Source organism: Grus americana, chromosome 29 (assembly GCF_028858705.1).
Source record: "Grus americana isolate bGruAme1 chromosome 29, bGruAme1.mat, whole genome shotgun sequence".
NCBI lineage: Eukaryota > Metazoa > Chordata > Aves > Gruiformes > Gruidae > Grus > Grus americana.
The window spans coordinates 2,049,395-2,073,677 of record NC_072880.1 but is presented as its reverse complement, the minus strand read 5'-3'; the positions used below and the strand labels follow the sequence as shown (position 1 = coordinate 2,073,677).

At 57.4% G+C, this 24,283-nt stretch overlaps 4 protein-coding genes across 14 annotated transcripts; 1 reads left to right on the top strand and 3 right to left on the bottom strand.

The window, feature by feature from the left end:
• Window positions 1-348: 348 nt before the first annotated feature.
• Window positions 349-5,143, top strand: ILF2 (interleukin enhancer binding factor 2). Of its 5 annotated transcripts, none has more exons than XM_054806375.1 (15): window positions 377-423; window positions 642-701; window positions 1,157-1,199; window positions 2,122-2,226; window positions 2,543-2,620; window positions 2,811-2,913; window positions 2,995-3,060; window positions 3,242-3,358; window positions 3,450-3,528; window positions 3,658-3,745; window positions 3,926-3,987; window positions 4,179-4,293; window positions 4,367-4,457; window positions 4,693-4,862; window positions 4,991-5,143. In XM_054806375.1, exons 1-14 carry the CDS (start codon window positions 419-421, stop codon window positions 4,851-4,853), a joined length of 1,173 nt encoding a protein of 390 aa, XP_054662350.1. In that variant the 5' UTR covers window positions 377-418; the 3' UTR covers window positions 4,854-4,862; window positions 4,991-5,143. The 5 variants fall into 5 exon arrangements, with proteins under 5 accessions (XP_054662353.1, XP_054662350.1, XP_054662351.1 ...); XM_054806376.1 differs by having other exon boundaries at window positions 4,994-5,129; XM_054806378.1 differs by lacking the exon at window positions 4,991-5,143 and having other exon boundaries at window positions 349-423; window positions 642-684; window positions 1,158-1,199; window positions 4,693-4,984.
• A 101-nt stretch (window positions 5,144-5,244) lies between these two features.
• Window positions 5,245-6,800, bottom strand: SNAPIN (SNAP associated protein). The gene is made up of 4 exons (XM_054806444.1): window positions 6,483-6,800; window positions 6,099-6,145; window positions 5,867-5,985; window positions 5,245-5,766 (listed from the first exon to the last, which is right to left on the bottom strand). The coding sequence occupies exons 1-4, from the start codon at window positions 6,590-6,592 to the stop codon at window positions 5,662-5,664; spliced, it is 381 nt and encodes a 126-aa protein (XP_054662419.1). The 5' UTR covers window positions 6,593-6,800; the 3' UTR covers window positions 5,245-5,661.
• Window positions 6,801-6,854: 54 nt separating this feature from the next.
• On the bottom strand, window positions 6,855-14,563 carry LOC129197683 (mothers against decapentaplegic homolog 4-like). Of its 5 annotated transcripts, none has more exons than XM_054806350.1 (12): window positions 14,301-14,563; window positions 11,543-11,791; window positions 10,198-10,372; window positions 10,060-10,080; window positions 9,742-9,945; window positions 9,500-9,631; window positions 9,292-9,420; window positions 9,144-9,197; window positions 8,870-9,053; window positions 7,559-7,727; window positions 7,292-7,430; window positions 6,856-7,183 (listed from the first exon to the last, which is right to left on the bottom strand). In XM_054806350.1, exons 1-12 carry the CDS (start codon window positions 14,553-14,555, stop codon window positions 6,972-6,974), a joined length of 1,923 nt encoding a protein of 640 aa, XP_054662325.1. In that variant the 5' UTR covers window positions 14,556-14,563; the 3' UTR covers window positions 6,856-6,971. The 5 variants fall into 5 exon arrangements, with proteins under 5 accessions (XP_054662327.1, XP_054662325.1, XP_054662326.1 ...); XM_054806351.1 differs by having other exon boundaries at window positions 11,543-11,707; XM_054806353.1 differs by lacking the exon at window positions 14,301-14,563 and adding an exon at window positions 12,012-13,610 and having other exon boundaries at window positions 6,857-7,183.
• A 430-nt stretch (window positions 14,564-14,993) lies between these two features.
• On the bottom strand, window positions 14,994-24,063 carry CHTOP (chromatin target of PRMT1). 3 transcript variants are annotated; one of them, XM_054806409.1, is made up of 6 exons: window positions 23,876-24,054; window positions 22,515-22,596; window positions 20,869-21,022; window positions 17,536-17,719; window positions 17,282-17,419; window positions 14,994-16,205 (listed from the first exon to the last, which is right to left on the bottom strand). In XM_054806409.1, exons 2-6 carry the CDS (start codon window positions 22,577-22,579, stop codon window positions 16,003-16,005), a joined length of 744 nt encoding a protein of 247 aa, XP_054662384.1. In that variant the 5' UTR covers window positions 22,580-22,596; window positions 23,876-24,054; the 3' UTR covers window positions 14,994-16,002. The 3 variants fall into 3 exon arrangements, 2 of the variants coding, with proteins under 2 accessions (XP_054662384.1, XP_054662383.1); XM_054806408.1 differs by having other exon boundaries at window positions 17,536-17,722; window positions 23,876-24,053; XR_008574371.1 differs by lacking the exons at window positions 14,994-16,205; window positions 17,282-17,419 and adding an exon at window positions 20,311-20,623 and having other exon boundaries at window positions 17,588-17,722; window positions 23,876-24,063.
• Between the last annotated feature and the right edge of the window lie 220 nt (window positions 24,064-24,283).

Below are 24,283 nucleotides of genomic sequence, written 5' to 3'. Positions count from 1 at the left end.
AAATTGTTGCTAGCAGAGGATGGTTTCGATCCATCGACCTCTGGGTTATGGGCCCAGCACGCTTCCGCTGCGCCACTCTGCTGCCTGGTAGGCGATCTCCTATCCGAGCTATAGGTACGTATTCCGCGTGTACGCATGCGCGCTGAGCTCCCCAGCCGCTCCATTCATGAACGTCGCGCCCCCTCCAGCGGCCGCCCGCCGCGCGCGCGTGTCGCCAGCGCCATGACCGGTCGCTGTCACCCCTCCCACCTCCGCCTTGGATTGATGGTTGACTGAGCCAATGATTCGCGGAGAAGTGCCGCCAGTGGGCGGACTCGCGGCGGGCGGGAACCAATAGGCGAGCGGGTTGTTACGAGTTCCGGTAGCGCAGCCCGGCGGGGTCTCCACAGCGGCGTTCATTGTTCGGAGCGGCGGAGCCATGAGGTACGCGGGGACCGGGCCGGGGGTCTCTGCCCCGCGGAGTGGGCAGCGGGCGGGACGGGACGCCCGGGCATCTCCGGGGCGAGGCTGGAGCCCGTGGGGAGGTGCTGGGGTCCCTCAGGCAGGGCCCGGGCCTTGCGCGGGCTGCCCGCGGTGGGATGAGGGGACCCCCCCCCGCCCGCCCCGCTCCGCTAACGCCGTTCCCCTTCTCTCTTCCGCAGGGGCGATCGAGGCAGAGGCCGTGGCGGACGCTTTGGTTCCAGGGGAGGCCCTGGCAGTGGGCGAGTCTGGCTTCTGCTTTAGCGAGGGTGGCTCTCTAGCGTGCCAGGCCTAGGGGGTGGGCTGCGGCCGCCCGTGGGGGCGAGCTGCCGGGGCGCAGACACCGGGGCTTTAGCTGGCAGTGTAGCGTAGGATAACGGCGAGGCGTAGAGCTGGGGAGGGGGTCGGGGGGGTGCCGGCCTCTGCGGGCCGGGTTCGGAGCGCTGGGGGCGCGGGGAAGCCCCCCGGTGAACGGCCACTGCCCGATCGCACCGGGGCTGGGGGGGGGTTAGTTATCGTGAGGGGGGTTATGAAGAACCTTTCCTGTTTCTGTAGGGTCTTTCTCACGTCTCGGGAACAATCCTCCACGAAACGGTGACGGGGAGGGGGCGTTCGGTGACGACGAACACGGTGGCGAGCGGGTAGACATCCCTACAGAGAATAAAGTTTTTTTTTTTTTTTTTCTTTCCCCCTTTAGGTTCCGGCCCTTTGTGCCGCACATCCCCTTTGATTTCTATGTCGTGAGTAACCCTCTCCTACGGAGCTGTTTGCAGGCAACAGCTGCGGGACTTTTCCTTGTTTAAAGATGCATCTTAAAAAAAAAAACAAAACCCTCATGTGCTGACTTTGATGGTTTGACTTTGTTTAGCGTAGCCAGAGTAAAGGAGCTCACAGAAAACGCTGTTGGTTCAGTAACTAACCCGAAATAGATCTTCTTACTGTCTCTGTTCGGAGTACTTGTGTCAGACGGGATGACTAGGATGCAGTTGAGTAATAATCACAACAAAATAAATGCCTAGATTGAGGGGTTTTCTGCTTTTCAAGGCACCTCACGCACCCAGACCCTCCCTGCTGTCAGCTCTCCGTAACGCAAACCTCGTGGGTTACTCCGATAGCTGTCAGATGTTCTCCGGGCTCTTTTCCCGTGTTGGTCCTCGCAAGGACCAACAGCAGCACCTTTTTATAGGAGGAAATAATTTCCTCCTCCTGCCGAGCATCTGCCTTTTACTGACACGTGACAAGTTCACTTACTTTTGCCTTCCAGGCCCTGTGGCTATAAATCCCCTCATAGCAACCGGAAGGTTCCGGCTACCTGCAGACAAAGGCTGTTATTCTTAAGGGACTGTGATATAATTAATAAAAACCCTCTCGACAGACCCATTCTTAATTAGATCTGCCCTGTCCCGCACCCTGTAGTTGCAATTGCCGTTTTGGAAGACTTGCCGTTCCTGTCGGAGCACGGGCAGGACAGGCAGCTGCTCTCCCTCCCTTAGAATAACGTGAAATTATAAAAGCAAGAAGTCAAAAAGCACGATGGGGAATCACAAAGGAAATGAGCGCTGGAGAATAAAAAAATGGAGTAAATTTTGCTGATGAGTGGGTTGAAACAAAGTCTGGTTTTTTTTTCTGGGCATTGCAGTCTGATATCTGATCCCGTTTCAGTGCGAAATGGCTTTTCCCCGCGTAAAACCCGCTGCCGATGAGACTGCCTTCAGTGAAGCCTTGCTGAAGAGAAACCAGGATCTTGCTCCGACCGCTGCTGAACAGGTTTTGTGCAGAAAATTGCCTTAAATTCTTTGGCTGGATGTTACCGCAGCGTTAGAGAACGCAAAAACAGACTAGCCTTCAGAGAGCACAGCCAGGAGTAATTATTACTAGCCTAAAAAGTGATTACTTCTCCCTGAAATAAGCACTGTGGTAGAAATACAGGTGGAGTTTCTTGGACAGTGATTTTTAAATATGTTTCTTTTATCTGTTTATTATATATCTCGCATCAGGGCTGTCTGCGTTGTGCTGTGAAAGATGAGATTATTTCTGGATACCGGATAACTGGTAACGCCACCTCTCTCCAATTAATTTTCAGGCTTCCATTCTTTCTCTGGTGACCAAAATAAACAACGTGATCGACAATTTAATTGTAGCACCGGGAACGTTCGAAGTGGTGAGTCCAAAAGTGATGAGCTTGGGGAAGAAAAAGCTATGTGGGGAGATGATTCGGCATGAGGGATGCTGGTGTTCTTGCTACAAAACCTGGGCAAAGTGGATTAAAGATTCACGGTGACTCCCAGAAACGTCGCATGTGCATTAAATTCACTAATTTTTTTTGTTTTTTGCTTTGCTCTTTCAAACAGCAAATCGAGGAGGTTCGTCAGGTGGGTTCCTACAAGAAGGGCACCATGACGACAGGGCACAACGTGGCCGATCTGGTTGTGATTCTGAAAATCTTACCCACCCGTGAGTATCGGCTGCGCGGGCGCTGACCGAACCGCAGCGCTCAGCTCCGCTCTGACTGCCTCTTCCGCTTCTCCTCCCTAGTGGAAGCTGTGGCGGCCTTGGGAAACAAAGTCGTGGAAAGCCTGAGGGCGCAGGACCCCAGCGAAGGTGGGACGCTCTCCTCTGTCGTACGGGCTTGAGGAGGATGTAGGCTGATGCGAGAGTTTCCCCTTGAGCTTTGGGGTTTGTCCGAAGGGGAAGGGCACCGCTGCTGAGATCCGTGGTCTTTCCCGGGTGCCGGTAAGATCTTCCGGCTCCTCCGCGAGGAATTCTTCTTCTTCCTCCCCAGTCCTGACCATGCTGACCAACGAAACCGGCTTTGAGATCAGCTCGGCCGATGCGACGGTGAAGATCCTTATCACCACGGTGCCACCCAATCTCCGGAAGCTGGACCCTGAACTACACTGTAAGAGCTTGGCTTGCTCTGCCCCGCGCGTGAACCTTGGGGGGTGTTTTTTCGGTTGAAAAAAACCGGGCGTTTCTGCCGCTTCTTTCAGTGGACATCAAAGTGCTGCAAAGCGCCCTGGCTGCCATCAGACACGCTCGCTGGTTCGAGGAGAATGCTTCGCAGTCCACGTGAGTTTGGCTTTAAACAGGAACCGCAGCGCTGAGATCAAAATAATCTCAGGGGGCAGAGGGAGGAGAGCCGTTCCTGCGGCAGGAAGGTGCCAGACATGTTACGAACCCTCCTGCCATCTTCTCCAGGGTGAAGGTTTTAATCCGGCTGCTGAAAGACCTGAGGATTCGGTTCCCTGGCTTCGAGCCCCTCACACCCTGGATTCTGGACCTGCTGGTGAGTGCAGGAGGGGGAACGCCGACGGCGTGCCGGGCGTGCCATAGCTGACTCCTAGCTGCTTGCACGTCCCTGGGTTCTGGCATAAAGCGGCTCCTCGTAGCTCCTGCAGCAGGATCAAGATTCTTGTGGGAAGCTGCTCTCGTCCTAACTCCTCCTTTCTTTGTTTCACCTCTTCAGGGGCACTACGCCGTGATGAACAACCCCACCAGGCAGCCCCTGGCTCTCAACATCGCCTACAGGTCTGTTGCCTTTCGCTTCGCTCATATAAATTCCTGTTACCGTCTCAGTTTCGAACGTTCCAAATCAAAGCGGTGGCATCTCAGCCTTGAAGGGACCCGGAGACGAAGCAGGCTCCTCACGTAGATGTGCTAATCGCAGACTTTCTGGCTGGAACAGTCTATTTTCTAACCCAAAATGTCTCATCCCGCAGGCGCTGCCTTCAGATTCTGGCCGCGGGGCTCTTCCTCCCTGGATCTGTGGGTATCACCGATCCCTGCGAGAGCGGAAACTTCAGAGTCCACACGGTTATGACCCTTGAACAGCAGGTCAGTTGCTTCATCTGCTGCGGGAGAGGGGACCAGATCCTGCCCAGGCTCTGACTCTTCCCCGTCCCCGCAGGACATGGTGTGCTACACCGCGCAGACGCTCGTCCGGATCCTCTCTCACGGAGGCTACAGGAAAATCCTCGGCCAAGAGGGCGACGCCAGCTGTAAGTGGGGCTGGTGTGAGGCGTGGGGCTTCCTCTGCCTGGGTCTTCATCCACACGAGCTGTCAACGTCTCTGGGGGTAACAGGGCTGGTTTTCCGTGTTGCTGGAGAAAGCTAAGGGCTCTGAGGAGAAGCGATTCAAACCCCAGGGTGGTGGTGGTGTGCTTCCCCCTGCACATCCTGGGGACGGGGGTTGTCCCCGCTGCTCTGGGTCACCCCAAACCCCTGTTTTTGCAGACCTGGCTTCTGAAATGTCCACGTGGGATGGAGTGATAGTGACACCTTCTGAGAAAGCTTATGAGAAGCCTCCAGAGAAGAAAGAAGGAGAAGAGGAAGAAGAGAATCAGGAAGAACCCGCTACAGGCGAGGAAGAGGAAAGCATGGAGACGCAGGAATGAGTCGCCCACGTAAAGCCTCTCAGTACTGCTGCCTGGGGGGGGAGGCAGCTCTGGGCAGCAGCGGGGAGGGGGGGAACCGGGCTGCCTGCGCCCTGGGGCAGCGCTCCCCCCGCGGCAGCCTGTCCCTCCCCCTGCAGCAGGAACCCCCCCACCGGGTGCTGCTGGCTGAAGGACGCAAAGAAGCGAGCCGAGGACTGAGCCCGTCCTCGGTGAGCGCGAGACCTCTCCCTTGTATGTCGTTTTTATAAGTCGCACATTAAAGCGTTTTCCCCCCCTTTTTGAGTGTGTCCCCTTTGTTTAGGTAGAAGACGCACGTTATAGAAGGGGGCCAGAAAAAGGTTTAACAAGGGGAGAGGGGGCCAGAATTTGAAGGAACCCACCTGGGGATGCTGAATCCCAACATCTCTCGGCTGGCAGCGTCTGCCTGGTGCTGCCTTCCCCAGGGCACGTCAACACAGGGCAATGTTACAGACTCAATGTTGCTGCCTCACCAGCCCATGAACAACACATGGTTGCTTTTATTACGGCACCTACAAACCTAGAAATACAATTCAGAGTCCTCCCAGTTCCTTCAGCTGCAGCCGAAGAGCTGCGGCCTCACTACGCAGGACTTCTCGCCCCCTCCCGTGCTGCGGACGCTCAGGAGAGCGCTGCTACAAACAGGGATACCTGCTCCCTTTGCCAGCGGCTCGCTCTGTCCTCGTGGGATCACACCCGTCACCATCCAGGGCTGCTCCTGCTCAGCTCACAGGGCTGTTGGCGCAGCTGTGGTGCGACGGGGATCCGGCCCGGTGCTGCCACGGGGGCCTCACTTGCCGGGCAAGCCCTGCGGGTAGCTGCCGGCCGCCTCCAGCATGGCCTTCCTCCGCACCGTCTCCTTGGCCACGCTGTGGTTCAGCCTTCGCAGCCGTTCCTGTGCAGGGGAGCGGCAGCCATCAGGAGGGGTGTGTGTAGGGGGGTGGGATTCCCCCAAAACACTACAGTCCCCAACCCCCTGGGGTTCCCACGCTGACCTGGGCGTTCTGCAGGATGTTGTTGACCAGCACCACCCTGCGTCGCGCGTTCAGCAGCTTCTTCACGTAGGGATCGAGATCCAGCGCTACTTTCTGGTCCTCGTTGATGCGGCACAGCTCTGGGGAGAAAGCGGGGGGGTGGGGTGGGGTGAGAGCGGGCCCAGGGGGCACCATGGAACCCCGGGGAACGTGGGGCAAACCCCGCTGCGGAGGTGCCCCTGCCGTGTCTCACCTGTGGCCAGGCTGTCGATGTGCTCCCGCAGTTCCACCTGGCTCTCCCTGCGGAGGGGACGGCTCAGTGACCAGGACACAAACCCTCGACCCCGACCCCACAGCCTCCCCCCCCCCAGCCCCCAACCCGCTCCTATTCCTCTTCCACAAGGAACGGCGGCCCCAGCTGCCCCCCCCTCCACTCCCTCCCAGTCCAAACGCTCACCCCACACCCCTGGTTACCCGCACCCCCCCTCAGCAGCCCTAACTCTCCCCAACCCAGCTACTTTCCCCTCAGCCCCGCTCCCGCCGCCGTGCCTGCTCCTCAGCCCCGCTCCCCTCAGACGCCCCGGCCTCCCCTCCTCCTTCCTTCCTTCCTCCCGGATCCCGCTCCCGGTTCCCGGACCTGACGGCGTGGACGTGTCCATCGAGCTGCCGCACCGCCGGTCGCAGGAACTGCAGCAACCCCTCAGCGAACAGCTCCCGCGCCGTCGAGCCGCCGCTCCCCGCCGCCATCTTGGCGCCGCCAACACCGCGGGGGCCGCCGGGAAATGGCGGCAGCGGCGCGGGGAGCTGATGGGAAATGGAGTCCGCGGGGGGGCGGGAAAAAGTAACTTCCGGCCCGCGCCGCGGGGGTCGCTGGGAAATGTAGTCCGGGGGGACCCCCCCCCCCCACAGCTGGATGCACAGCTGGACGCACAACCCTCGCTCTCCACAGCGCCCAGCATCCGCGGAAGGCGCAGAGCCAAGCAGCAAACCCCAAACTCGTCATTAAATAACGGTTAAACCCCCCTGCCACATGTTTTCGGTACTTTTCCTTCTATTTTTTTTTTTTTTGTTTTGTTTTTTTTTTTTTGGCTTTTTCTTACAAAAATTAAATTAAGAGGGGCGGGCGTTAGCGCAGGGGGCCCGGCTCGGTAGCGGGCATGGTGTGCAGGACCTCATCCAGCAGCTGCAGGGCGCGATGGAGGTGCACCTCGATCCAGCACGGCGTGTGCTTGATGCTCTGCCGGGGGTAGTCGGGCCCCCAGCCCTTGACGAAGCTCAGCCGCAGGATGCACAACCGCCGCAGGTCGTCCACGCCGATCCCCGCCGCTGCCGAAAGCCCTGTCCGGGAGGGACGCGGCCGTAGGTGGGGGATCCCCATGGCCACGGGGGTCCTGGTGTATGTGTGCCCACCCCCCTCCGCCCCCAACGCTGTCCCAGCCCACTCACCCACAGCGGGCGCGATGCCTCCCACCGAACCGGGACCCGGGATGTTGCCGGCCACGGCGGCAGCCTGAGCTGCGGCTGCAGCCTGGGCCGTGGCCGCTTGCTGCTGCATCTGGCGGTGGCACTGGCGCAGGTCAAATACCTGGGGGGCACAATGTAGGGGGACCCCTGAGCAGGGCAGCACTGGGGTGGGGGTGGGGGGGATGATGGGGTGGGGGGGATCCCCTCCTGGGACGTGGGGTCCCCCCGTTATCCCTGGGGATGCCCCACCTTGATGTAGGCGCCGGGGTAGATCTTGTGCACGGCGTCGCCGGGGGCTCTCCCCGCCTCCCGGTCGAGGTAGTAGCTCTGCACGAAGACGGCGTGGTCGCTCAGGCACCGCATCCACACGTCGCCCTCGCCCCGGCACTCCAGCTGCACGCCCTTCCCGATATGCAGCCTGTCCCGCAGAGACCCTCAGCACCGGCACCCCCGGCTGCCCCCGAAACCCCCCTATATCCCCCCCACCCTGTACATCCCTCATTTCCCCCTCTATACCCCCCCGCCCTGCACATTGCTCATTTTCCCCCCCATAATCCCACCCGTACATTGCCCATTCCCCCCTATATCCCCCCATACATTGCCCATTCCCCCCTATATCCCCCCATACGTTGCCTGTTCCCCCCATATCCCCCCATACATTGCCCTTTCCCCCCTATATCCCCCATACATTTTCCATTTCCCCCCTATATCCCCCCATACATTGCCCATTCCCCCCTATATCCCCCCATACATTGCCCTTTCCCCCCTATATCCCCCATACATTGCCCATTTCCCCCCTATATCCCCCCATACATTGCCCATTTCCCCCCTATATCCCCCATACATTGCCCATTTCCCCCTATATCCCCCATACATTGCCCATTTCCCCCCTATATCCCCCCATACATTGCCCATTCCCCCCTATATCCCCCATACATTGCCCATTTCCCCCCTATATCCCCCATACATTGCCCATTTCCCCCTATATCCCCCATACATTGCCCATTTCCCCCCTATATCCCCCCATACATTGCCTGTTCCCCCCATATCCCCCCCATACATTGCCCATTCCCCCCTATATCCCCCATACATTGCCCTATCCCCCCATACATTGCCCATTTCCCCCCTATATCCCCCATACATTGCCCTATCCCCCCATACATTGCCCATTCCCCCCTATATCCCCCATACATTGCCCTATCCCCCCATACATTGCCCATTCCCCCCTATATCCCCCATACATTGCCCTATCCCCCCATACATTGCCCATTTCCCCCCTATATCCCCCATACATTGCCCATTCCCCCCATATCCTCCTTCTGCCCCATCATCCCCCAGCTGCCCCCTATATCCCCCCCACCCCATACATCACCCCTACACCCTTTTGCCCCCCTCTCCCCCCCACTTACCCCCTCCATCCCTTCATCCTTCCTTCACGCCTGCACCCCCCAACTCCCCCCCCTCCTTTTCCCCATCCTGCCCCACACCCCCCCACCCAGCCTCGCCATTACCCCGCGTCCCGTCCCCCCCCCCCCGCCCCCCCCTCGCCCCCTGCCCCACCGGGCCCGTTCGCTGGCGTCGGTGCGGTGTACGTTGGAGAGCTGCCCCAGGCAGAAGCGGTCCCCCCCCGAGGGGTCCACGTAACCGTCCACGACGACCACGGGGCAGCTGGACGGCACCTTGAAGATCTCCCCCACCTGCACGTCCATCTCAAAGTAGGCGATGGAGCACCAAAACTCCGGCCCTGGGTGGGGGGGGACATGTGGATTTGGGGGGGGGGTGTCAGGGCACCCACGACTGTTACTGGGTGCTAATCAGGGTGGGGGGCACTTACCGGGGTGGGTGGACACCGGGTGCTGGTACGGCCCGGAGCTGGGGTGTGGGGGCCCTGGGGAGGGGGCAGAGATGGGGTCAGCGCTGTGAAGGGACTGGGACCCTGCAGACGACCCCTCCCTGCCCCCCAGGTCCCCCCCTGAACTTACAGTAGTGGTTGGGGTGGTGGAGCGGGGGCTGCGGGTGGCTCCGGCTGCCGGGCTGCGGTGGGGGGGTGGGCTGCGGCCCCCCCAGGCTCGGTGCGTAGACGGCTGCACCGGTCCAGCTCGCCGGTGAACCTGGTGCAGGAGAGAGGGTGGGTGCAGGGGTGTCCCCGCGGGCGGGGGGACGAGGACGGGGGGTGTCCCCGGTACTCACTGTGGTAGGGCGGCTTGGGGTAGCCGTTCTGCGGGGTGGGCTGCGCCGGGGCGGCCGGGGGTGGTGTGGGGCAGGCGATCTGCAGCAGCCCCTCGCCGTGGGGCAGCGAGAGCAGGGACCCTCCTGGAGCCACTGGGGGGGGGGACGACACACACAGTGTGGGGAGGGGGTATGTGGGGGGGTGGGTTCAGGCTGACACCCCCCCAAACCCTTCCCAGGGGCTGGGGGTTACGGGGTCTTACCTGGGGGGGACATGGGCAGCGCGGGGTAGAGGCTCCTGGGGATGCGGGGGGACTCGGGGAGCTGCAGGGGGGGCAGCGGCTGGCGGTAGGGTTCGGCGGGGGGCAGACGCGGCGCCCGCTTGACCCCCTGCTCCCGCTCGGGCGGCACCTCCATCTGCACACAGTCATGGACAAACTCCTCCTTCACCAGGCGCGTGGGGGGCACTGGGGAGGGGGGGGGGACACACACCGGAGACCATGGGGGGTACGGGGACCCGCCGTGTGGGGGGGACGCTGGCTCTGGGGGTGCTCCCCGCCGGCCCCGTGTCGGGGTCTCACCTGTGCTCTGGATGCTCAGACCTGCCGGGAAGAGATTTGGGGTGGGGGGGTGTGTGGTTATGGGTGCTGGTGGCGGGAACGGGGTGGCCCCCCCCCCCCTCCCCAGGGGTGCCGGGGGTCCCGGTGGGGCCGGCTCACCGATGGCAGGGGCCACCACGCGCTCGTAGTGGTAGGGGTTGACGCAGACGCTGTCGTATTTGAGGTCGAAGGCGAATTGGCAGAATTTGACGTGTTTCAGCTCGTTTTTGTGCAGGTCGGGCCAGCGCCAGAGCCGGGCGTAGATGACGTGGGGGAACCCCTTCCTGCCGGCCACCTGCGTGGGGGGGGGACACACACACAGGACGGGGGACACCGGAGGCAGGGATGGGGTGTGTGTGTGTCCCCCCCAGGGCTGACTGCATCCAGCCGGGATGCCGGACCCCCCCCTCCCCGCATCCCCCCCCCCTCCCACCCCCGGGTGCAGGGGCTGGCGCCAGGCCGGGACCCCACGGCAGACGGGGGGGTCCCCCTGAGCCTCCCCGGCTCCAGACATAACAACCCCCCCCCGCTCCCCCCCCCCCGGCTCGCAGGCTGCCAGACAGTGACTCATCCCGGGAAGGGGGGGCAGAGTCGCCGCGGGATGCGAGTGCAGGAGACGAGGGGGGGGGACGGACACACACACACTGTGGGCAGGGGGCAACGCTGCCTGGATGCATCTGCCCAGCCCGGGGGGGACACACCTCTGCCTGTCCCTGTCCCCCCCATCTCTGGGGTGGCTGTTGGGGGGGGGTGGGGGGGTGCAAGCTCAGACGCTGAAGTCAGCGTGGCTCCCAGCCCGGAGCCGCAGGCTTGACGTGGCGGGGGTCTCCCTGCTGTCCTCCTGGGACCCCCCCAGCTTGGGGAGGGCTGGGGGGGTTCTGGGGCACCAGGATGTTTGGGTTCCCCCAGTTTGGGGAGGGCTGGGGGGGTCTTGGGGCATCCCAACATCCAGGTCCCCCAAGCTTGGGGAAGGCTTGTATGGGGGGCCATGGGGTGCCTGGGTCCCCCCCCGCCAGCTTGGTGAGGGCTGTGGGGTCCCAGGGGTCATGGGGCACCCCAAAACTTGCCCCCCCCAACTCAGGGAGGGCTGTGGCGTCTCAGGGGTTGTGAGGCACCCCAAAACTTGCCCCCCCCCAACTCAGGGAGGGCTGTGGCATCTCAGGGGTCGTGAGGCACCCCAAAACTTGCCCCCCCCCCAACTCAGGGAGGGCTGTGGGGTCTTGGGACACCCCAAAACTTGCCCCCCCCCAGCTTGCGAGGGCTGTGGGGTCTCAGGGGTCATGGGGCACCACAAAACTTGCCACCCCCCCCCCCCCAGCTCAGGGAGGGCTGTGGGGCGTCAGGGGTTTTGGGACACCCCAACACCCAGGTCCCCCCAGCTCGGGGAGGTCCATGGGGTGCACGGGGGGGCTGTCAGGCTGTCGCGAGGCACCCAGACCCCCAGGTCCCGGCGTGGCAGGGTTACCTGGAGCCGCCCGTCCAAGGTGCGCTGGATGGTGACGCACTTGCTGGGGTGGGCGCCGTTGGTGGTGATGGCGGCGATGAGCGAGTCGAGCTCGTCCTTCTTCTCCTTGAGCTTCTTGACGAGGCTCTCGATGGCTCGCTTGGCGAAGGTCTCGTTCTCCCCGCCCTGCCGGTGGCACATCAGGCTGTGCACGATGCTCAGGCAGGCGTCGCTGCTCGTGGGCGCGCCGAGGGACATGGCGCTGCTCCCCTGCAAGGCACGGCACGGCACGGCCCTGCCTGTCACCCCGCGGCAGGGGACCTGCCGTCCCCCCTGCCCTCGCCGCCTGCACGGCTGCCGTGGCACGGGGCCGCCGAGCTGGGAGTTCAGCACCGTACGGGGTGCTGTTGGTGCCGGCAAGAGGGACGCGGCAGCCTCCCGAAACAGCACGTGGCAGGCGAGGAGGACGTGGGACAAAGCCGTATGTCACCTTGAACCGGGGGGGCCGGCCCGGACGCCTGGGTTCCATGGTCCCTGTCCAGCGTGGGAAGAGGCGCAGGGGTGACGGCGATGCCGGGACACTCGGCGCGTCCCCAGCTCCCCGCGGTCCCTGGCTCCAGCCAGAGCTGGGCCACGGTGTCACGCTCGACAGCGTGCACGGGTTGTGGGGACACCGTCCGTGTCACACCAGCGACCCGTCAGGGAGCACGCCCGCGTGCGTGCGGCGTGCAAGGGTGCCTGCGTGCGTGTAAGCGTTCAAGTGCTTGCTCTGGGCCGGGGTGATGGACACGTGCTCCGTGCCGCCCGTCCCATCGCTGACGCGGGGGCCAGACTAAACAGAGCCCCAGCTTGGCGCCGCTCCTTAACCCCTCGCTCGCTGCCGCGCTTCTCCCTTTCCTGTCTCCCCTGCCAGACCGCGTAGACGCCAAGAGCCGCATACACACGCACGCGTGCCGGGGCCCCGCGAGCATCCCCACCCCGGCGGCGGCTGTGCCGGGGCTCCGCGCCTGCTGCGGTGCCGCTGCAGTTGGGTCCTGGTTCTGTATCACGGCGGGTGCGACGCTCCAGGGCCTGAGAAAAACCTTGGGCCGGCGGCAGACACAACAAACCGTCAGCCCCTGCTCCGCTTATCCGCGGGACGGGAGGCAGGCTGTCCTGCCGGCGCCCTGCCTGCTCGTTTCCCCCCCCGCCGCCACCGCCTCCCGTGCGGGCGCAGAGCCACGGCCCCCGTCTTGCCAGAGCGATGCCGCTGGCCGGGCTCCTGCAGCTTGAGACCAGCCAGATGCCATCAGCCATGGGGACACTTCTGGGGACGCTGGTGGGGGGGGGGGGGGGGGAGCCCTGCGGACCCCCCGTGGCTGGGGCACAACCCTGAGCACCCTGCCAGGCTACGGGGTCACCCCATGGGTGCTAACGCAGCCTCGGGCATCCGTCCCGGGGATGCCGGGTGCTGCCCCGATGCCGGCACTCCTGCCTGCTCCCTGCCAGCCCGCTCGTCTCCAGGGGCACTGCCTGCCTGGCGTGCTCTGCCTCAGGGCTCAATTTTGAGGCCAAAGGAGGTGAAAGAGGGCGGCGGGGACTCTCTGAGAGCAAAGGCTGTCCAGGATCGTGCTGGACGGGGCGTCCAGGGGCCCTGGTGTTGGTCCTGGTTCCCCCCGGCTCCGGTGGCTGGACCCCAAGGCCAATGCTGGCTGCTCCAGGGCCGTCTCCAGCCCCATCCGAAACTCAGCCCCGTCTGATTTGGGGGAAACTGGGGTGAGCTGGGGCCAGAGACGGCTTCTCCCCGGCTCCAGCTCCCCCCACGGCGACGCGACAGCCAGGAGAGCTCACCGGCTCTCGGAGTGGATGGCTGTCCCTGTCGGCACCGCAGGCAGCGTGGAACCTGAAAGGTCCCCCCGCCCCGGCATCGGTGCGAACCAGAGGAATAACGAGGCGCCTCATCGCCTCGCTCCAGATGGGAAGTGACATTTCGGTGCAAGTCTTTTGTCCGAGCCGAGGGGACGCGGCCGGGGCCTTTTCACAAACCTGTCAGGGCTTCTCCTGCGGGGCTGGGATCGAGGTGTCCCCTCCTCCCCACCCCGCATCGCTCCTGCCATACAAACACCTCGCTGAGCCCGAGCCCCGCAGCCAGCCCCGGTCCCTCGCACGGACACAGGCTCTGGCCTAACCTCCCGGGCTCCGTGGCCACCAACTTTGCTCCCAGATAATCCCAAGGGCAGGGACAAAGGGACCCACTGGTGTCCGGGTGGGGATGTCATTCCTGCCCGCACCTCCCCGCTGCCAACACGGCTTCTGCCCCCAGTTCCAGCTCCCCGGGCTTGAAGGCTGGGCTGATGGAGGGAGGCCGAGGAGCACAGGGAGGGAAGCGGGGAGGATGCCCTGGAAAAGCGAGTGCCAAGGAGCCATCGCCGCCACATCCCAACAACTCCCAGGACTTTGCGGGGCAGCGGCCCACCTCCGTCCCGAGGTCACCCGTGGGCTGAAAACGGGTGTTTCCCTGGTTTTGGTGCAGCTTTGGAGCTACTGGTGGGAGGAAAGCGGGGAGAGGCGCAGGGGGGCTGCCTGAGCGGGTGGGGGGCCCCTGCGGTTTAACGGGGGCGGCCGCGCTGACAGCGAAGGCCCGGGAGGATGCTGCAGCAGGCAGGTGGGGTCGGCAGAGAGGGGCGACGGGCTGGGCGCTGGGCTTCGACGAGGGGACACGAGTGGGGACGCCCGTGGGTCGATACGGAGTGTGTGTGTGGGGCGGGGAACATGCACCGGGACCGGGCTGGCTACTCACCTCCACCGCCCGGCTCTCCTCACTCGGGGCCCGGCTCCTGCTGCATCGCCTCCGCCTGCCCGCAGCCCTGCCCGCAGCCCTGCCCGCAGCTCGCTGCCCGCTGCCCTGCCCGTCCCTGCCGCCGCTTTGCAACTTGTTTGCTACAAAAACAAAAGGAGAAGCCGGAACGCGTGAGGCGCTGGAGCGTCGCAGCCAATAGCAGGCGTCGTGACAAGCGGTCGTCGCGTCACCAACCAATAGCGGCACAGCTACCATGGCGGGCGGGGCGGCTGTCTGCGGCCAGACGGATCCATCGCCGCCCGCCCCCCCCCCCCCCCCGCCCTGCCCGGCGCCGGTTCCCGCCCGGGGGTTCCCGGATCGCCCCGAGGGTCCCCGGTTCCCCCCCCCAGCACCCCGCGGCGGGGCAGCCCTGGGAAGGAGAAAGGAGCCGGCGGCTTCCTGCTGCGGGAATGGGGGATGCAGGCTCTGCAGCCTCAGCCCCCGGCCTTTGTACTGCGCACAGGCAGGAGACAGGCTGCTCCCACTCGGGAAGGGTGGACACAGACATCCCTCCACTCCCTTCTCCCCCCCCTGCAAGGTCAAATTATCCCAGAGCAAAAAAAAAAAAAATTAAAAAACCCAAACCAAAACAAACCACCCCAACCCAAACAAACCCCATTTCCAGGGAAAATTTAAAAAAAAAAAAAATCCACCCAGAGTCCACATCGTTTTTATAATTATTTCTCCTTTGTTACAACAAACCAGAAATACAAGATTCCATTGAAACTGGAACGGGTCACAGAATGGTTGAACTTAAAACTTGAGGAGGGGGAGGAAGAGACCCCTTCCCAAACCCTTGGGGTAAGTGCAGGCAGTCGGTCTGACCTGAGGAGGCGGTTTTGGTTACACCGAAAGGTAACAGGAATTTTGGTGTGTTAAAAGAGACAGTTCTACCACGCTTTGCTGTCACAGCTGTAAATTTTATGTTCCTGCTTCCAACTCCTTTAAATAAACACTCGTTTTCTCGCAGATACAGATACCACTGGTGCCATCTGTTCAAACACAATGCAAAAAGAAATTCAAAGTTATCTAAAAAACAACAAAACCAACAAACCAAGGAAGTTCTCAACCTGGGAAGGGCTCTGCACTAGGCATTAACAGAACACTGGCTACCGACGGAAGAGGAAAGTTTTGGTGCGAAACAAGAAAAATAGCCTGTTTGCCCTGCTGGGAGTTGTGGTTTATGGGGGTTTTTTTGGGTATTTTTTTTTTTTTTTGCTTCGGATGGGTTAAATTGAACTGCGGGTGCAAACTTGGCCCTTGGGTCACGCTTGGGGACAAGGCCGACCCCAAGACACAACCGTGGAGCTTGAGACACGTAACTGCGGGATCCCAGCACCGATGAGAGCTTCATCTAACGCGCCACACGGTGAGGCACCAGTGCTGATGTCAGCCGATTAACTGCAGCAGATCTGTCACATTCATGTTTGGAGTACTCGGGGGAAGAAAGAGAGATATAAAAAAAACAATCCAAAAAAAAAAAAGGTTTCATACAACAGATAGTATCAAAATGTTAAAGGAACACACTAAAGTCTGGTTTTCGGTAGAACAGGGCCGCTCCCTATTCCTGCGGGTCCTTCCAGCGTGAATCAGGGTTTCCGTTTTTAGCTTATGGGCATCGACATAACACACTAACTTCAGCGACAGTCTCTCGGAACGACCTTCAGTCGTTTGTTTCCGGGTCTGTCTGAGCCATGTAAGCATCCAGCTCGGCATCGAGGTGTCCTTTCGTTTTAGACATGTAAGCATCCAACTGGTTGTCCAGCTGCTCCTTGGTCAACGCAGGACGTGCCGATCCTCTTCCTCTTCCTCGTCCTCTGCCACGACCTCCGAAGCCCCCTCGTCCCCGGCCCGCCATGCCACGACCTTACAGAGAGACAAGATGACGGTTACACACTCCACCAGACCGAGCCTCGGCGGTTGCCGCTCCTCTGGCAGAGCCTGGACGACGCAGCGTGCTGGGCAGAGCTGCTCCGGATTATCTCCCCAGGCTCCCGTTTCAGCCCAGACAGACATTTGATCCACGCCTAAGAGCTACGCTCTTAGCTCAGACTCCGACCCCCACCTACGCGCTGCGTGCTGCTTCTCTCCCATGGAGCATACCCCAAAATCCTGCACATCTCTGGGACGGGCCGGAGCTTTTGGCAAAACGGCAATGCCGTGAACCATCATGAGCAAATTTTTCCTACAGACACGTACTTCAGAGGTTTTCAGACTCCTTCAGAAGTAGGATCCCCAAGAGCCCCCATCGATCAGCGTGTGTTTGTCAGGCTAAGGAATGGAGCTAAAGCTACGAGCCAAAGCTGTCAAAAGATAGGCAGCTTCCCGACAACTGTCAGCTCTAGCTCCTACAAACGTGGGGCCAGTCCCAAAGTAACAAGAGAGAGCATTTGGCCCATGTTCTAACCAAACATCTGTCTGAAATATTAACCACCCAACCATCAACAGCTGTCTCCTGTATTTCCTCTTGCACTCCTGCTTTACTGCTTCTCTGCTTTGTTGTTGAAAAGAGTTCATTTACCCAAGACTTGGTGCAGTTTCAAGCTCTAAATTTAAATTTATTTTGCAGGGGGTTTAGGCTTTCTACACTGTTAAATTTTCCCTGTGTTGGGTTTGCACGGCAAGGTTTTGGCAGTGTGTGTGTGTGGGGGCTACAGGGGCAGCTACCAAAACCTTGTCCTGCAAACCCAACACACCCCCTTCACTAATTATTTTTGAGAGTCTTGGTTTACACAGGCTATCATTTCCTTCTTAAGTGTGAGGAGACAGCGGAGTCTTCCTCAGTACGCTGGAGATCCCTCAACTGCCTCGACTGCTGTTCCAAGCGTCACAGAACCAAGTGATAACCCGCCAACAAGTCCGCTGACGGTCCCCAGAACCCCTCTAGCAATGCCGACAGCGTCAAGGACCTCCTGAAGCTCCTCAAGTCTGCGCACACTAACCTCTGCCACCAAGCCCTCCGCGGCCCATGGCACCTCTGCCTAGACCACCTCTTCCGGGGCCACCGCGACCTCTAATGCCACCTCTTCTCAGGCCCATCCTGGGGGATATACCTCGTCCTCCACGAAGCAGGCTCTGACCTTCAACACAGAACAGGAATTCAAATCAGAAAAAACTTCATTTTCAGACTGAGCAACAGAATCAGAGTCATGCTGTCAAGAAGACGGGGTTACTAATATCCAGCCAGGGTACTGACCTCTGAGTGGGACTCCTCCTCTCAGAAGAGCTCTTGCTCCCCGGCCACCACGCATGGCTCCTCGCGGCAAGCCTCTCTGCCCCATGGACAGTCCTCTTCCTCCCATGGCTCCGCGAGCAAGGGGTCCCGCCGGCCGGCCTAATCGTGCCTGAATGTTACTTTTACCGAGGCGTTGTTTTAAGCTCTTCTGGAATAAAAGATTGTTAAGAAACAAAAAAAAGTCATGCAGCAATCTCAGATTTGCAACACAAACGGCACAGCAATCGCCTATCAATAAAAGTGGTGTGTTTTGGTTGTTTTTGTTTTTTTAAATAAAATAGAGGGTCACCAGCTCTCTGCAATATGTAATCAAGCTTCAAAGGAAGACAATCAAATCTGCTCTGGGAGGGATAATTTGTGAAGGCCAAACAGAGAACAAAGACCTTTCCTGGAAGCAAGTGTTTGTACAGAGACAAGAAAGTTTGCAGATTTGGAAGGAAATATTTCTCTCCACTTTTAGCAGTGCTGCTCTGTCCAAATCAAAGCAGACACTTAATCTGCAAGGCAGCCCGCTAATCCTTTCCGCTGGAAGGTGATGGTCCAAGCAAGCCCCTGAGATGGAAAGCAACTACCCCTGCTGTGGCACAGGCTAACCTACCTCTGCAGGGCAGGGGACATCAGTGCAGCCACGTGCCACAAATATCATCCCCAGTGGCCCACTGCCCCATCCCGGCTAAGCTTCCACACAGACTACGGCCACAGCTAGGAAAAGCATCAACTTTTCCATCTATATTCCTAACAGGAAACTAGACTGAAGAAATCTACCCTCACTAGAACAGCAAAATACTGATATTTGTGTATCTGGCTTCTGAAGTGGTTTGGTTGGGTTTTTTGGTGGGTTTTTTTGCGTGTTGTGTACGTCCAGCTACCAGACTCTATTTTACAGACAGAGCTGGCATCCCTTGGGACAGCTCTAACAGCTCCTGCCCTCAAATCCCTGTACCAGAACCGCTGCAGAAACGGCTCAACTGCTTGTGAAGCAGCAGCTGAACTGCCAATTTACATCCCAGTATCATTAATACACACCGGTACCAGTTTGGGCTCCACAGAGGAGGCTGTGGCTTCTGCAGGCACCACTGAGTCCTACAAGGCGGCAAGAAGCAAGAGGGAACCCTCACGCTTGTCTCAAGAACAAGAGCTCTCGACCCTAAAAAGGTAAGGTGATGGAAGCAGCCATAAAGGCTGTATTTTACTACAGGTTCCAAGAGTTGCTTAAATTTATTGCTTGTCAGCTTTACAGGTCTGCCTGACCCAAGCCCATGGACAGCTGAATTGGTTCATCTAAAATCAGTCTCTTCTGTAGCGGTACTAAGATTTTAAGTTTTATTGCCTCAGAGTTTAGATAGTCATTCATTTTTCCAACAGCTGCAGCAGTCTGAAAACGTCAGCCTCTCTCTTTTGCCCTGCCTCCCTGGCAGAAAGGAATGAAAAAGCACATGTATGTTCCACATCCAATTATTCATTTATGTCACTTACCATGAGAGTTTAAGATAAGCTGCTGGACTTTGCACTGACACAGCCTAAGGGTGCTCGCCCTTCTGCTCTACCTCAGAGCAGCAGCACCTTGGTCTGCTCCAGCTACTAAGTAAACGCATGTCTAGAACCACAGTCAGTATAAATGTTTTTACATTAAAAAACCCAGCAGTTTACGTGCACAAGCAGTGCTCCGCAAGAGTTTAGAGAAGTCCTTTCTGAAGCACAGGTGACCCATCACTGGGATCAATGCTCCCCAGTGCTTCCAGACAGAGCCCATCCAGAAGGATCAGAAAAGCTCCCAGTGACACCAAGTATAGCACTTGTAAAAATCCAATCATCACATCAACTTCCAGAGCAACCTGCAATCTTCAAAGAACAACCAGCATAAACCATGTTTCCACATTTCCCTACGCCTTACTGTGGCCCTCCCTTGCAGCATTTAACTCCAGAAGACCATGAAAGAACACCTATGCCCAACGTAAAAAAACAAAAAAACCCAAAAAACCAAAGGGGTTTAAGAGCTAAGGACCAATTCTTCCCTGCTCCTCTGCACCACCTCAATTCAGCACGCAGAAACTTCATGCTTTCAATTTGGTTTCACTTACCACTTGTGAAATTCTTAACTTTTCAAACTTCTCTTTCTTTTTTCAGCAGAAAATAATTTAGACTACCATTTCCAGAGCTTTTGTTTACAAGCTCTGCAAGGCTAACTGGCACCACAGTCTGTTTTTACAACAGAAGTCTCAAGAGATCTTAAAAAGCAGCTGCATTCCTTTTTATCAGAGAATGAGCCCTCAATGTGAGCATGTGGGGCAGGTTTAACTATTCCAGCTATTTGGTGAAGCAGCTCAGCTAAGAAATTTCCAGGGCTTTCTTCTCTTGTGCGAAATAATGTAGAGAATTATATTTAACTACTTCTAAAGTCAAAGTCATGCAGTGCCGCTATTTGAACTCACCACACAGCTGCGCAGTGCTACCCCACAGGTTTCAATTTGTGCCCTACACATGCATTTCAAGTTAATCTTACCAGCCTTCCCATTTAAATATAAGCTTTAAAACTTGCAAAACCTCCTGCAGCCTGACAGCGAGCGGACCCTAGACAAACAGCGCTCTTCCATATGTTATTGAGGTTTCTGTTGTAGTGAGATTTTGCCCCCAGCCCCTTCCCTAAGTCCAGAGCTACAGAGAAGCACATCAACTGTAGCAGAGAAAGCAAAATCTAACACGTTTGCTCTACCAAAGGCAATTTGAGGAACACACCGTAATCTGTAGCACTCCTCACTGAAATGTGGAATGATAAAGACTCTTTAGGTAAGGAGAACGCAACAATATGCCTTGAATCCAGGCCTGCATTCTAGCATTCGCAAGCGATCAAAAAATCAGTTTGTTCATCTGTTCCTCGCAGCCAGCTGCTATCGAGGGAGTGCACCAAGAGAGGGTGGACTTGGGGATGGGAGCAACCAGCCTCAACTGGATAGCAAGTACTGGAAACAACCTGCAGCAATTGTAACTGCAGCTAGATTGCGAGATGAAGCACTCGGCAGATCCAGAAACCCAGAATGAGAACATTTCTCTGAAAAAATAGAGAGGAGATATGAACAACCAGCACAAAAAAAAAACCCCAACTCAATAACATTAACCAGTAAGTTACAAAGCATTACTTATCTGAAGTAAAAAGTGAGATTTTCTGCAAGTCCTTTCTAGGTCTCTCGTTTTTAAACTTTCAGGAGCGTTTTTCAAAATCCACCACATCCTGAAAAGCCATCTGCTGGTGACAGACATCAACGGGCTGCCCCAAAACACGCCGCTGTCTCTCACCTGTTTGAGCTTCAAAGCAGCCTGGACAGAAGGTCTGTTCTCCATCTGCTGGGCCAGTCTTCTGTTTCTGGCACTGGCTAGCTGCTGCTGCTGCTGCATGGTAGCCCGAATATTCACTGGCATCGGCTGTTTGTTCTTCAGCATGTTAGTAAAGCTTCAAGGTCGAATAAAATGGGTGTTTAAATAAAGCTTTATTACATACATTTATTGGCATTTCATGGTTCTCAAGATTGGATCTCCAGATCCCATGAACCTTACGTAAAGAGTGGTACTTAGGTCACGTCATATGTGATTACGTATTCCTTGTTTTCCACAAGTGTGCAAGAACTGGAAACTCAGAAATGATGTTGTATATTAATTCAGAAGTGATAAAGCTTTAGGTTACTGATTTTAGAAATGGCAGAAGGAATGAAAACAAGCAATAAGCAGAGATGATCATGACAGATGGGAGAGGAGGACATCACAGAAACAGAAAAGCAAACTGAAATCTGACTGCAAAAGCCAAATTAACCCTCAAAGCTCTGACAAAACTGTTTAAAAACTTAATGCCGGAAGGCAGCTTTACAGAAGACATCCCCCTGAGAACAAGGCCGGTGTGCCTCTGGCGCACCACAGAACCACTGCCGTAAGAAATGCCACCACCCAAATGTGCTCACTTATTAGAACAGTTCACTTGGCAATTTCTTTGGTACACAAAGAATCTTCTGTCTCTAAGAACTACATAGGAGCAGAACATACAGCAAGATGGTAAGCCTCCTTAGGGGCAACCCATCAGCTTTCTACTGTGTCCTGGGAACCACACAAGACTGCAAAAGAAAACACAGACGAGGAATATGGACCAATCAAAACAAAACAGGCCAGCAGCAAGCCTTCCCTCACCTCGGCACTCATCTTTCCTGGGGTAAGCTCCGAGCACCGGTTCAGGCTACACCTCACTGCAGAACTTGCTAGAGCAGGAACTGCGTGCAAACAACTCCCTTTCTCCCTGGTTCGATGTTACTAACCTCATTAAGCCAAGAGCAATTAGTAAGAAAGTGAAACGTAACTGCAGCATCGCTGTTAGTTGTCACCGTAGAACCGCAAAAAGCATGGGGAAAAAAAAAACAGAATAATACTCAACAGAAGAAATAAAGAACTCAAGAAGAGAGAGAGATGGAGATGAAGCAAAGCATTTGCCTCTTACAAGGCCCAAAACGTTGTTAAAGGGCCTTCGGGCTTGTTTCATGGCCTGCTGCATGCCTCTTACAGGCCAGACCACATGCACGTGTGTCTGCCTCGGACAAAGCAGCAAGCCCGCTGCAGCTTAGGTAACATGCTACCGTGCTGCAGCATCAACTATATAAATGTAAAAACATGTGGAAGAAAAAGGGAGGGTGTGAGGTTTCTCTCTTTTGTTATAACACATCCCACCATATTTATGTGTCGAATAGTTTAATATTAACTGCTACGGATAAATTTCTCCAAAACACTTGCCCTTTTAACCTTGCGTACCACATTTGTTGCAGTTTAAGACAGAGGTGCATAGCCATCTGCTTGTTTTAGTCAGGTTAAAAGAGGGCAGAAACCACGTTGGTTTTTGGACACCGGACAGTGATAATTAAGTAAAAAAATTTCTTATGAGCTGAAGCTGCTGTTGGCTTCCTCACCGCTCGTTCAGAGACATCTTGGTGGTGCTCTTTAGCACAACCTTCGGTGCTGACTGTGCAGCCATCTTCAGATCGAGAGAATCTGCAAAACACGAGAACCAGGTTTAACAAAAAGCACAGAGATCTTGTGCTTACTTGGCTAAACATTCAAAAAACCTGCATTCTGGCTCCTTTGGTGGAAAGAATCAAGAACAGGGTAGATAATGGAGTATTCAATGCATTTTTAATAAGTTTTCTGGGTCACTGCCATGATGTAGCAGGTTTAATAAATCAGCAAGTTATGCTAACTCATCCTTAATGAGAAGTCATCTTTTCAGGAAGTGAGAATTTTACCATTGGCAGGAATAATACTGCAAAAATACAGTCCATCAGCAGTCAAGATGGCACCCAAACGTCTCGTCTAGTACAGCACCTAGTGACACCGCCACCGCTCCTAAGCTTTTAGTATCAGCAAGATGGAAACCCCAATTTGTTTTAAACAGACGCATACCATATACTTGGCAACAGAATTCCAAAATTACTCTACAAAAGTCTCGTATACTGTAAAAATATTAAAGTTCCATCCTCCTATAGTACATTCTGATTGCAACTGCCTAGACAGAGATAAAGCGTAAGTGAACAGTCACTTCGGTTTTTTAATATCTAATACATGAGAACTGCCACACGCCTCACAAAAGCACCAAAGGGATTTAATCTCAGCTGTTACTCATCTTTAGGGCACAGCTCAAGCCCGAGTGCTTCGACGGTGATAAATACTACTGAAATACGCTAAGCTCAAACCCACTAACTATGCAAATCAATTTCTATTTTTTTATATATAATCAGTATCAAATGTAATGCTTAGACGACCACCAAAAAGCACCCACCCTCAAAATACCTTGAACAAAACGCTTTCTTTACAGTGTTTTACAGTTCAGCAGCTAGAAATTAAGCCAACAGGCAGCCGCATCTTTTTTTTTTTTTTTTAGTTAAAAAGGTTTTTAAGAAGCATTTTTCCTGAACAACAACCGCAGCGCAGTTCGCAGAGGAAGCCCCGCTCCCACAAGCCCACCACAGAGCGCGGGGGCTGCCCCGGCACCGCCAGCCGAGGACAGGGAGGAAGGCGAGGCCTCGTCTGGGCTGTCCATCCAGCCTCGTCCGACAGCCGCCCTACGAGACGGTGGGACAAAGCCCAGCCCTGAGGGCACAAAGCCTGGGCAGGGGCAAACACCACAGCCCGACCCCCCCCCCCCCCCCGCAAACGGCAACGGGCAGACTCCCGCCGCCTGAGGGGACCCCGCGGCCTCTCCTTACGGATCCTCCCTCCCTTCCTTCCTCAGCGCCCCCCTCGCAGCCCTACGGCCAGGGCCAACCGCTCTTACCGAAGCAGACGGTCGCCAGGTCTCCGGTGGGGCTGGCTGGCGGGTAGCGCGGGGTGTGGGGCTGACTCCGGCACCCTCCGCCCGCTCCCGCCGCACTCGAGCACCCGCGACAAAATGGCGGCAGCCACCACAGACAACCTCCCTCCTCCCACCGCCCGCGTCGAGCCGGCCAAAATGGCGGCAGCAACACATACGGCGCAGGCGCAGAGTCATGTCAGTCATCACCTCCCCTGCTATTGGGCGGGGCAGTCCTGACGCAGGGAGCATTCCTGCCGGCCATTGGTTCGCCGGGGCGAGGTGGGCGGGGCCGGACCGTGGGCGGTGGAGCTCCCTCAGGCAGGCGTCGGCGGCGTCGGCGGCGGCTCCGCTGAGGCCTGGCCGGGTTCCAGCGGGGCCGGTCCCCGGTTC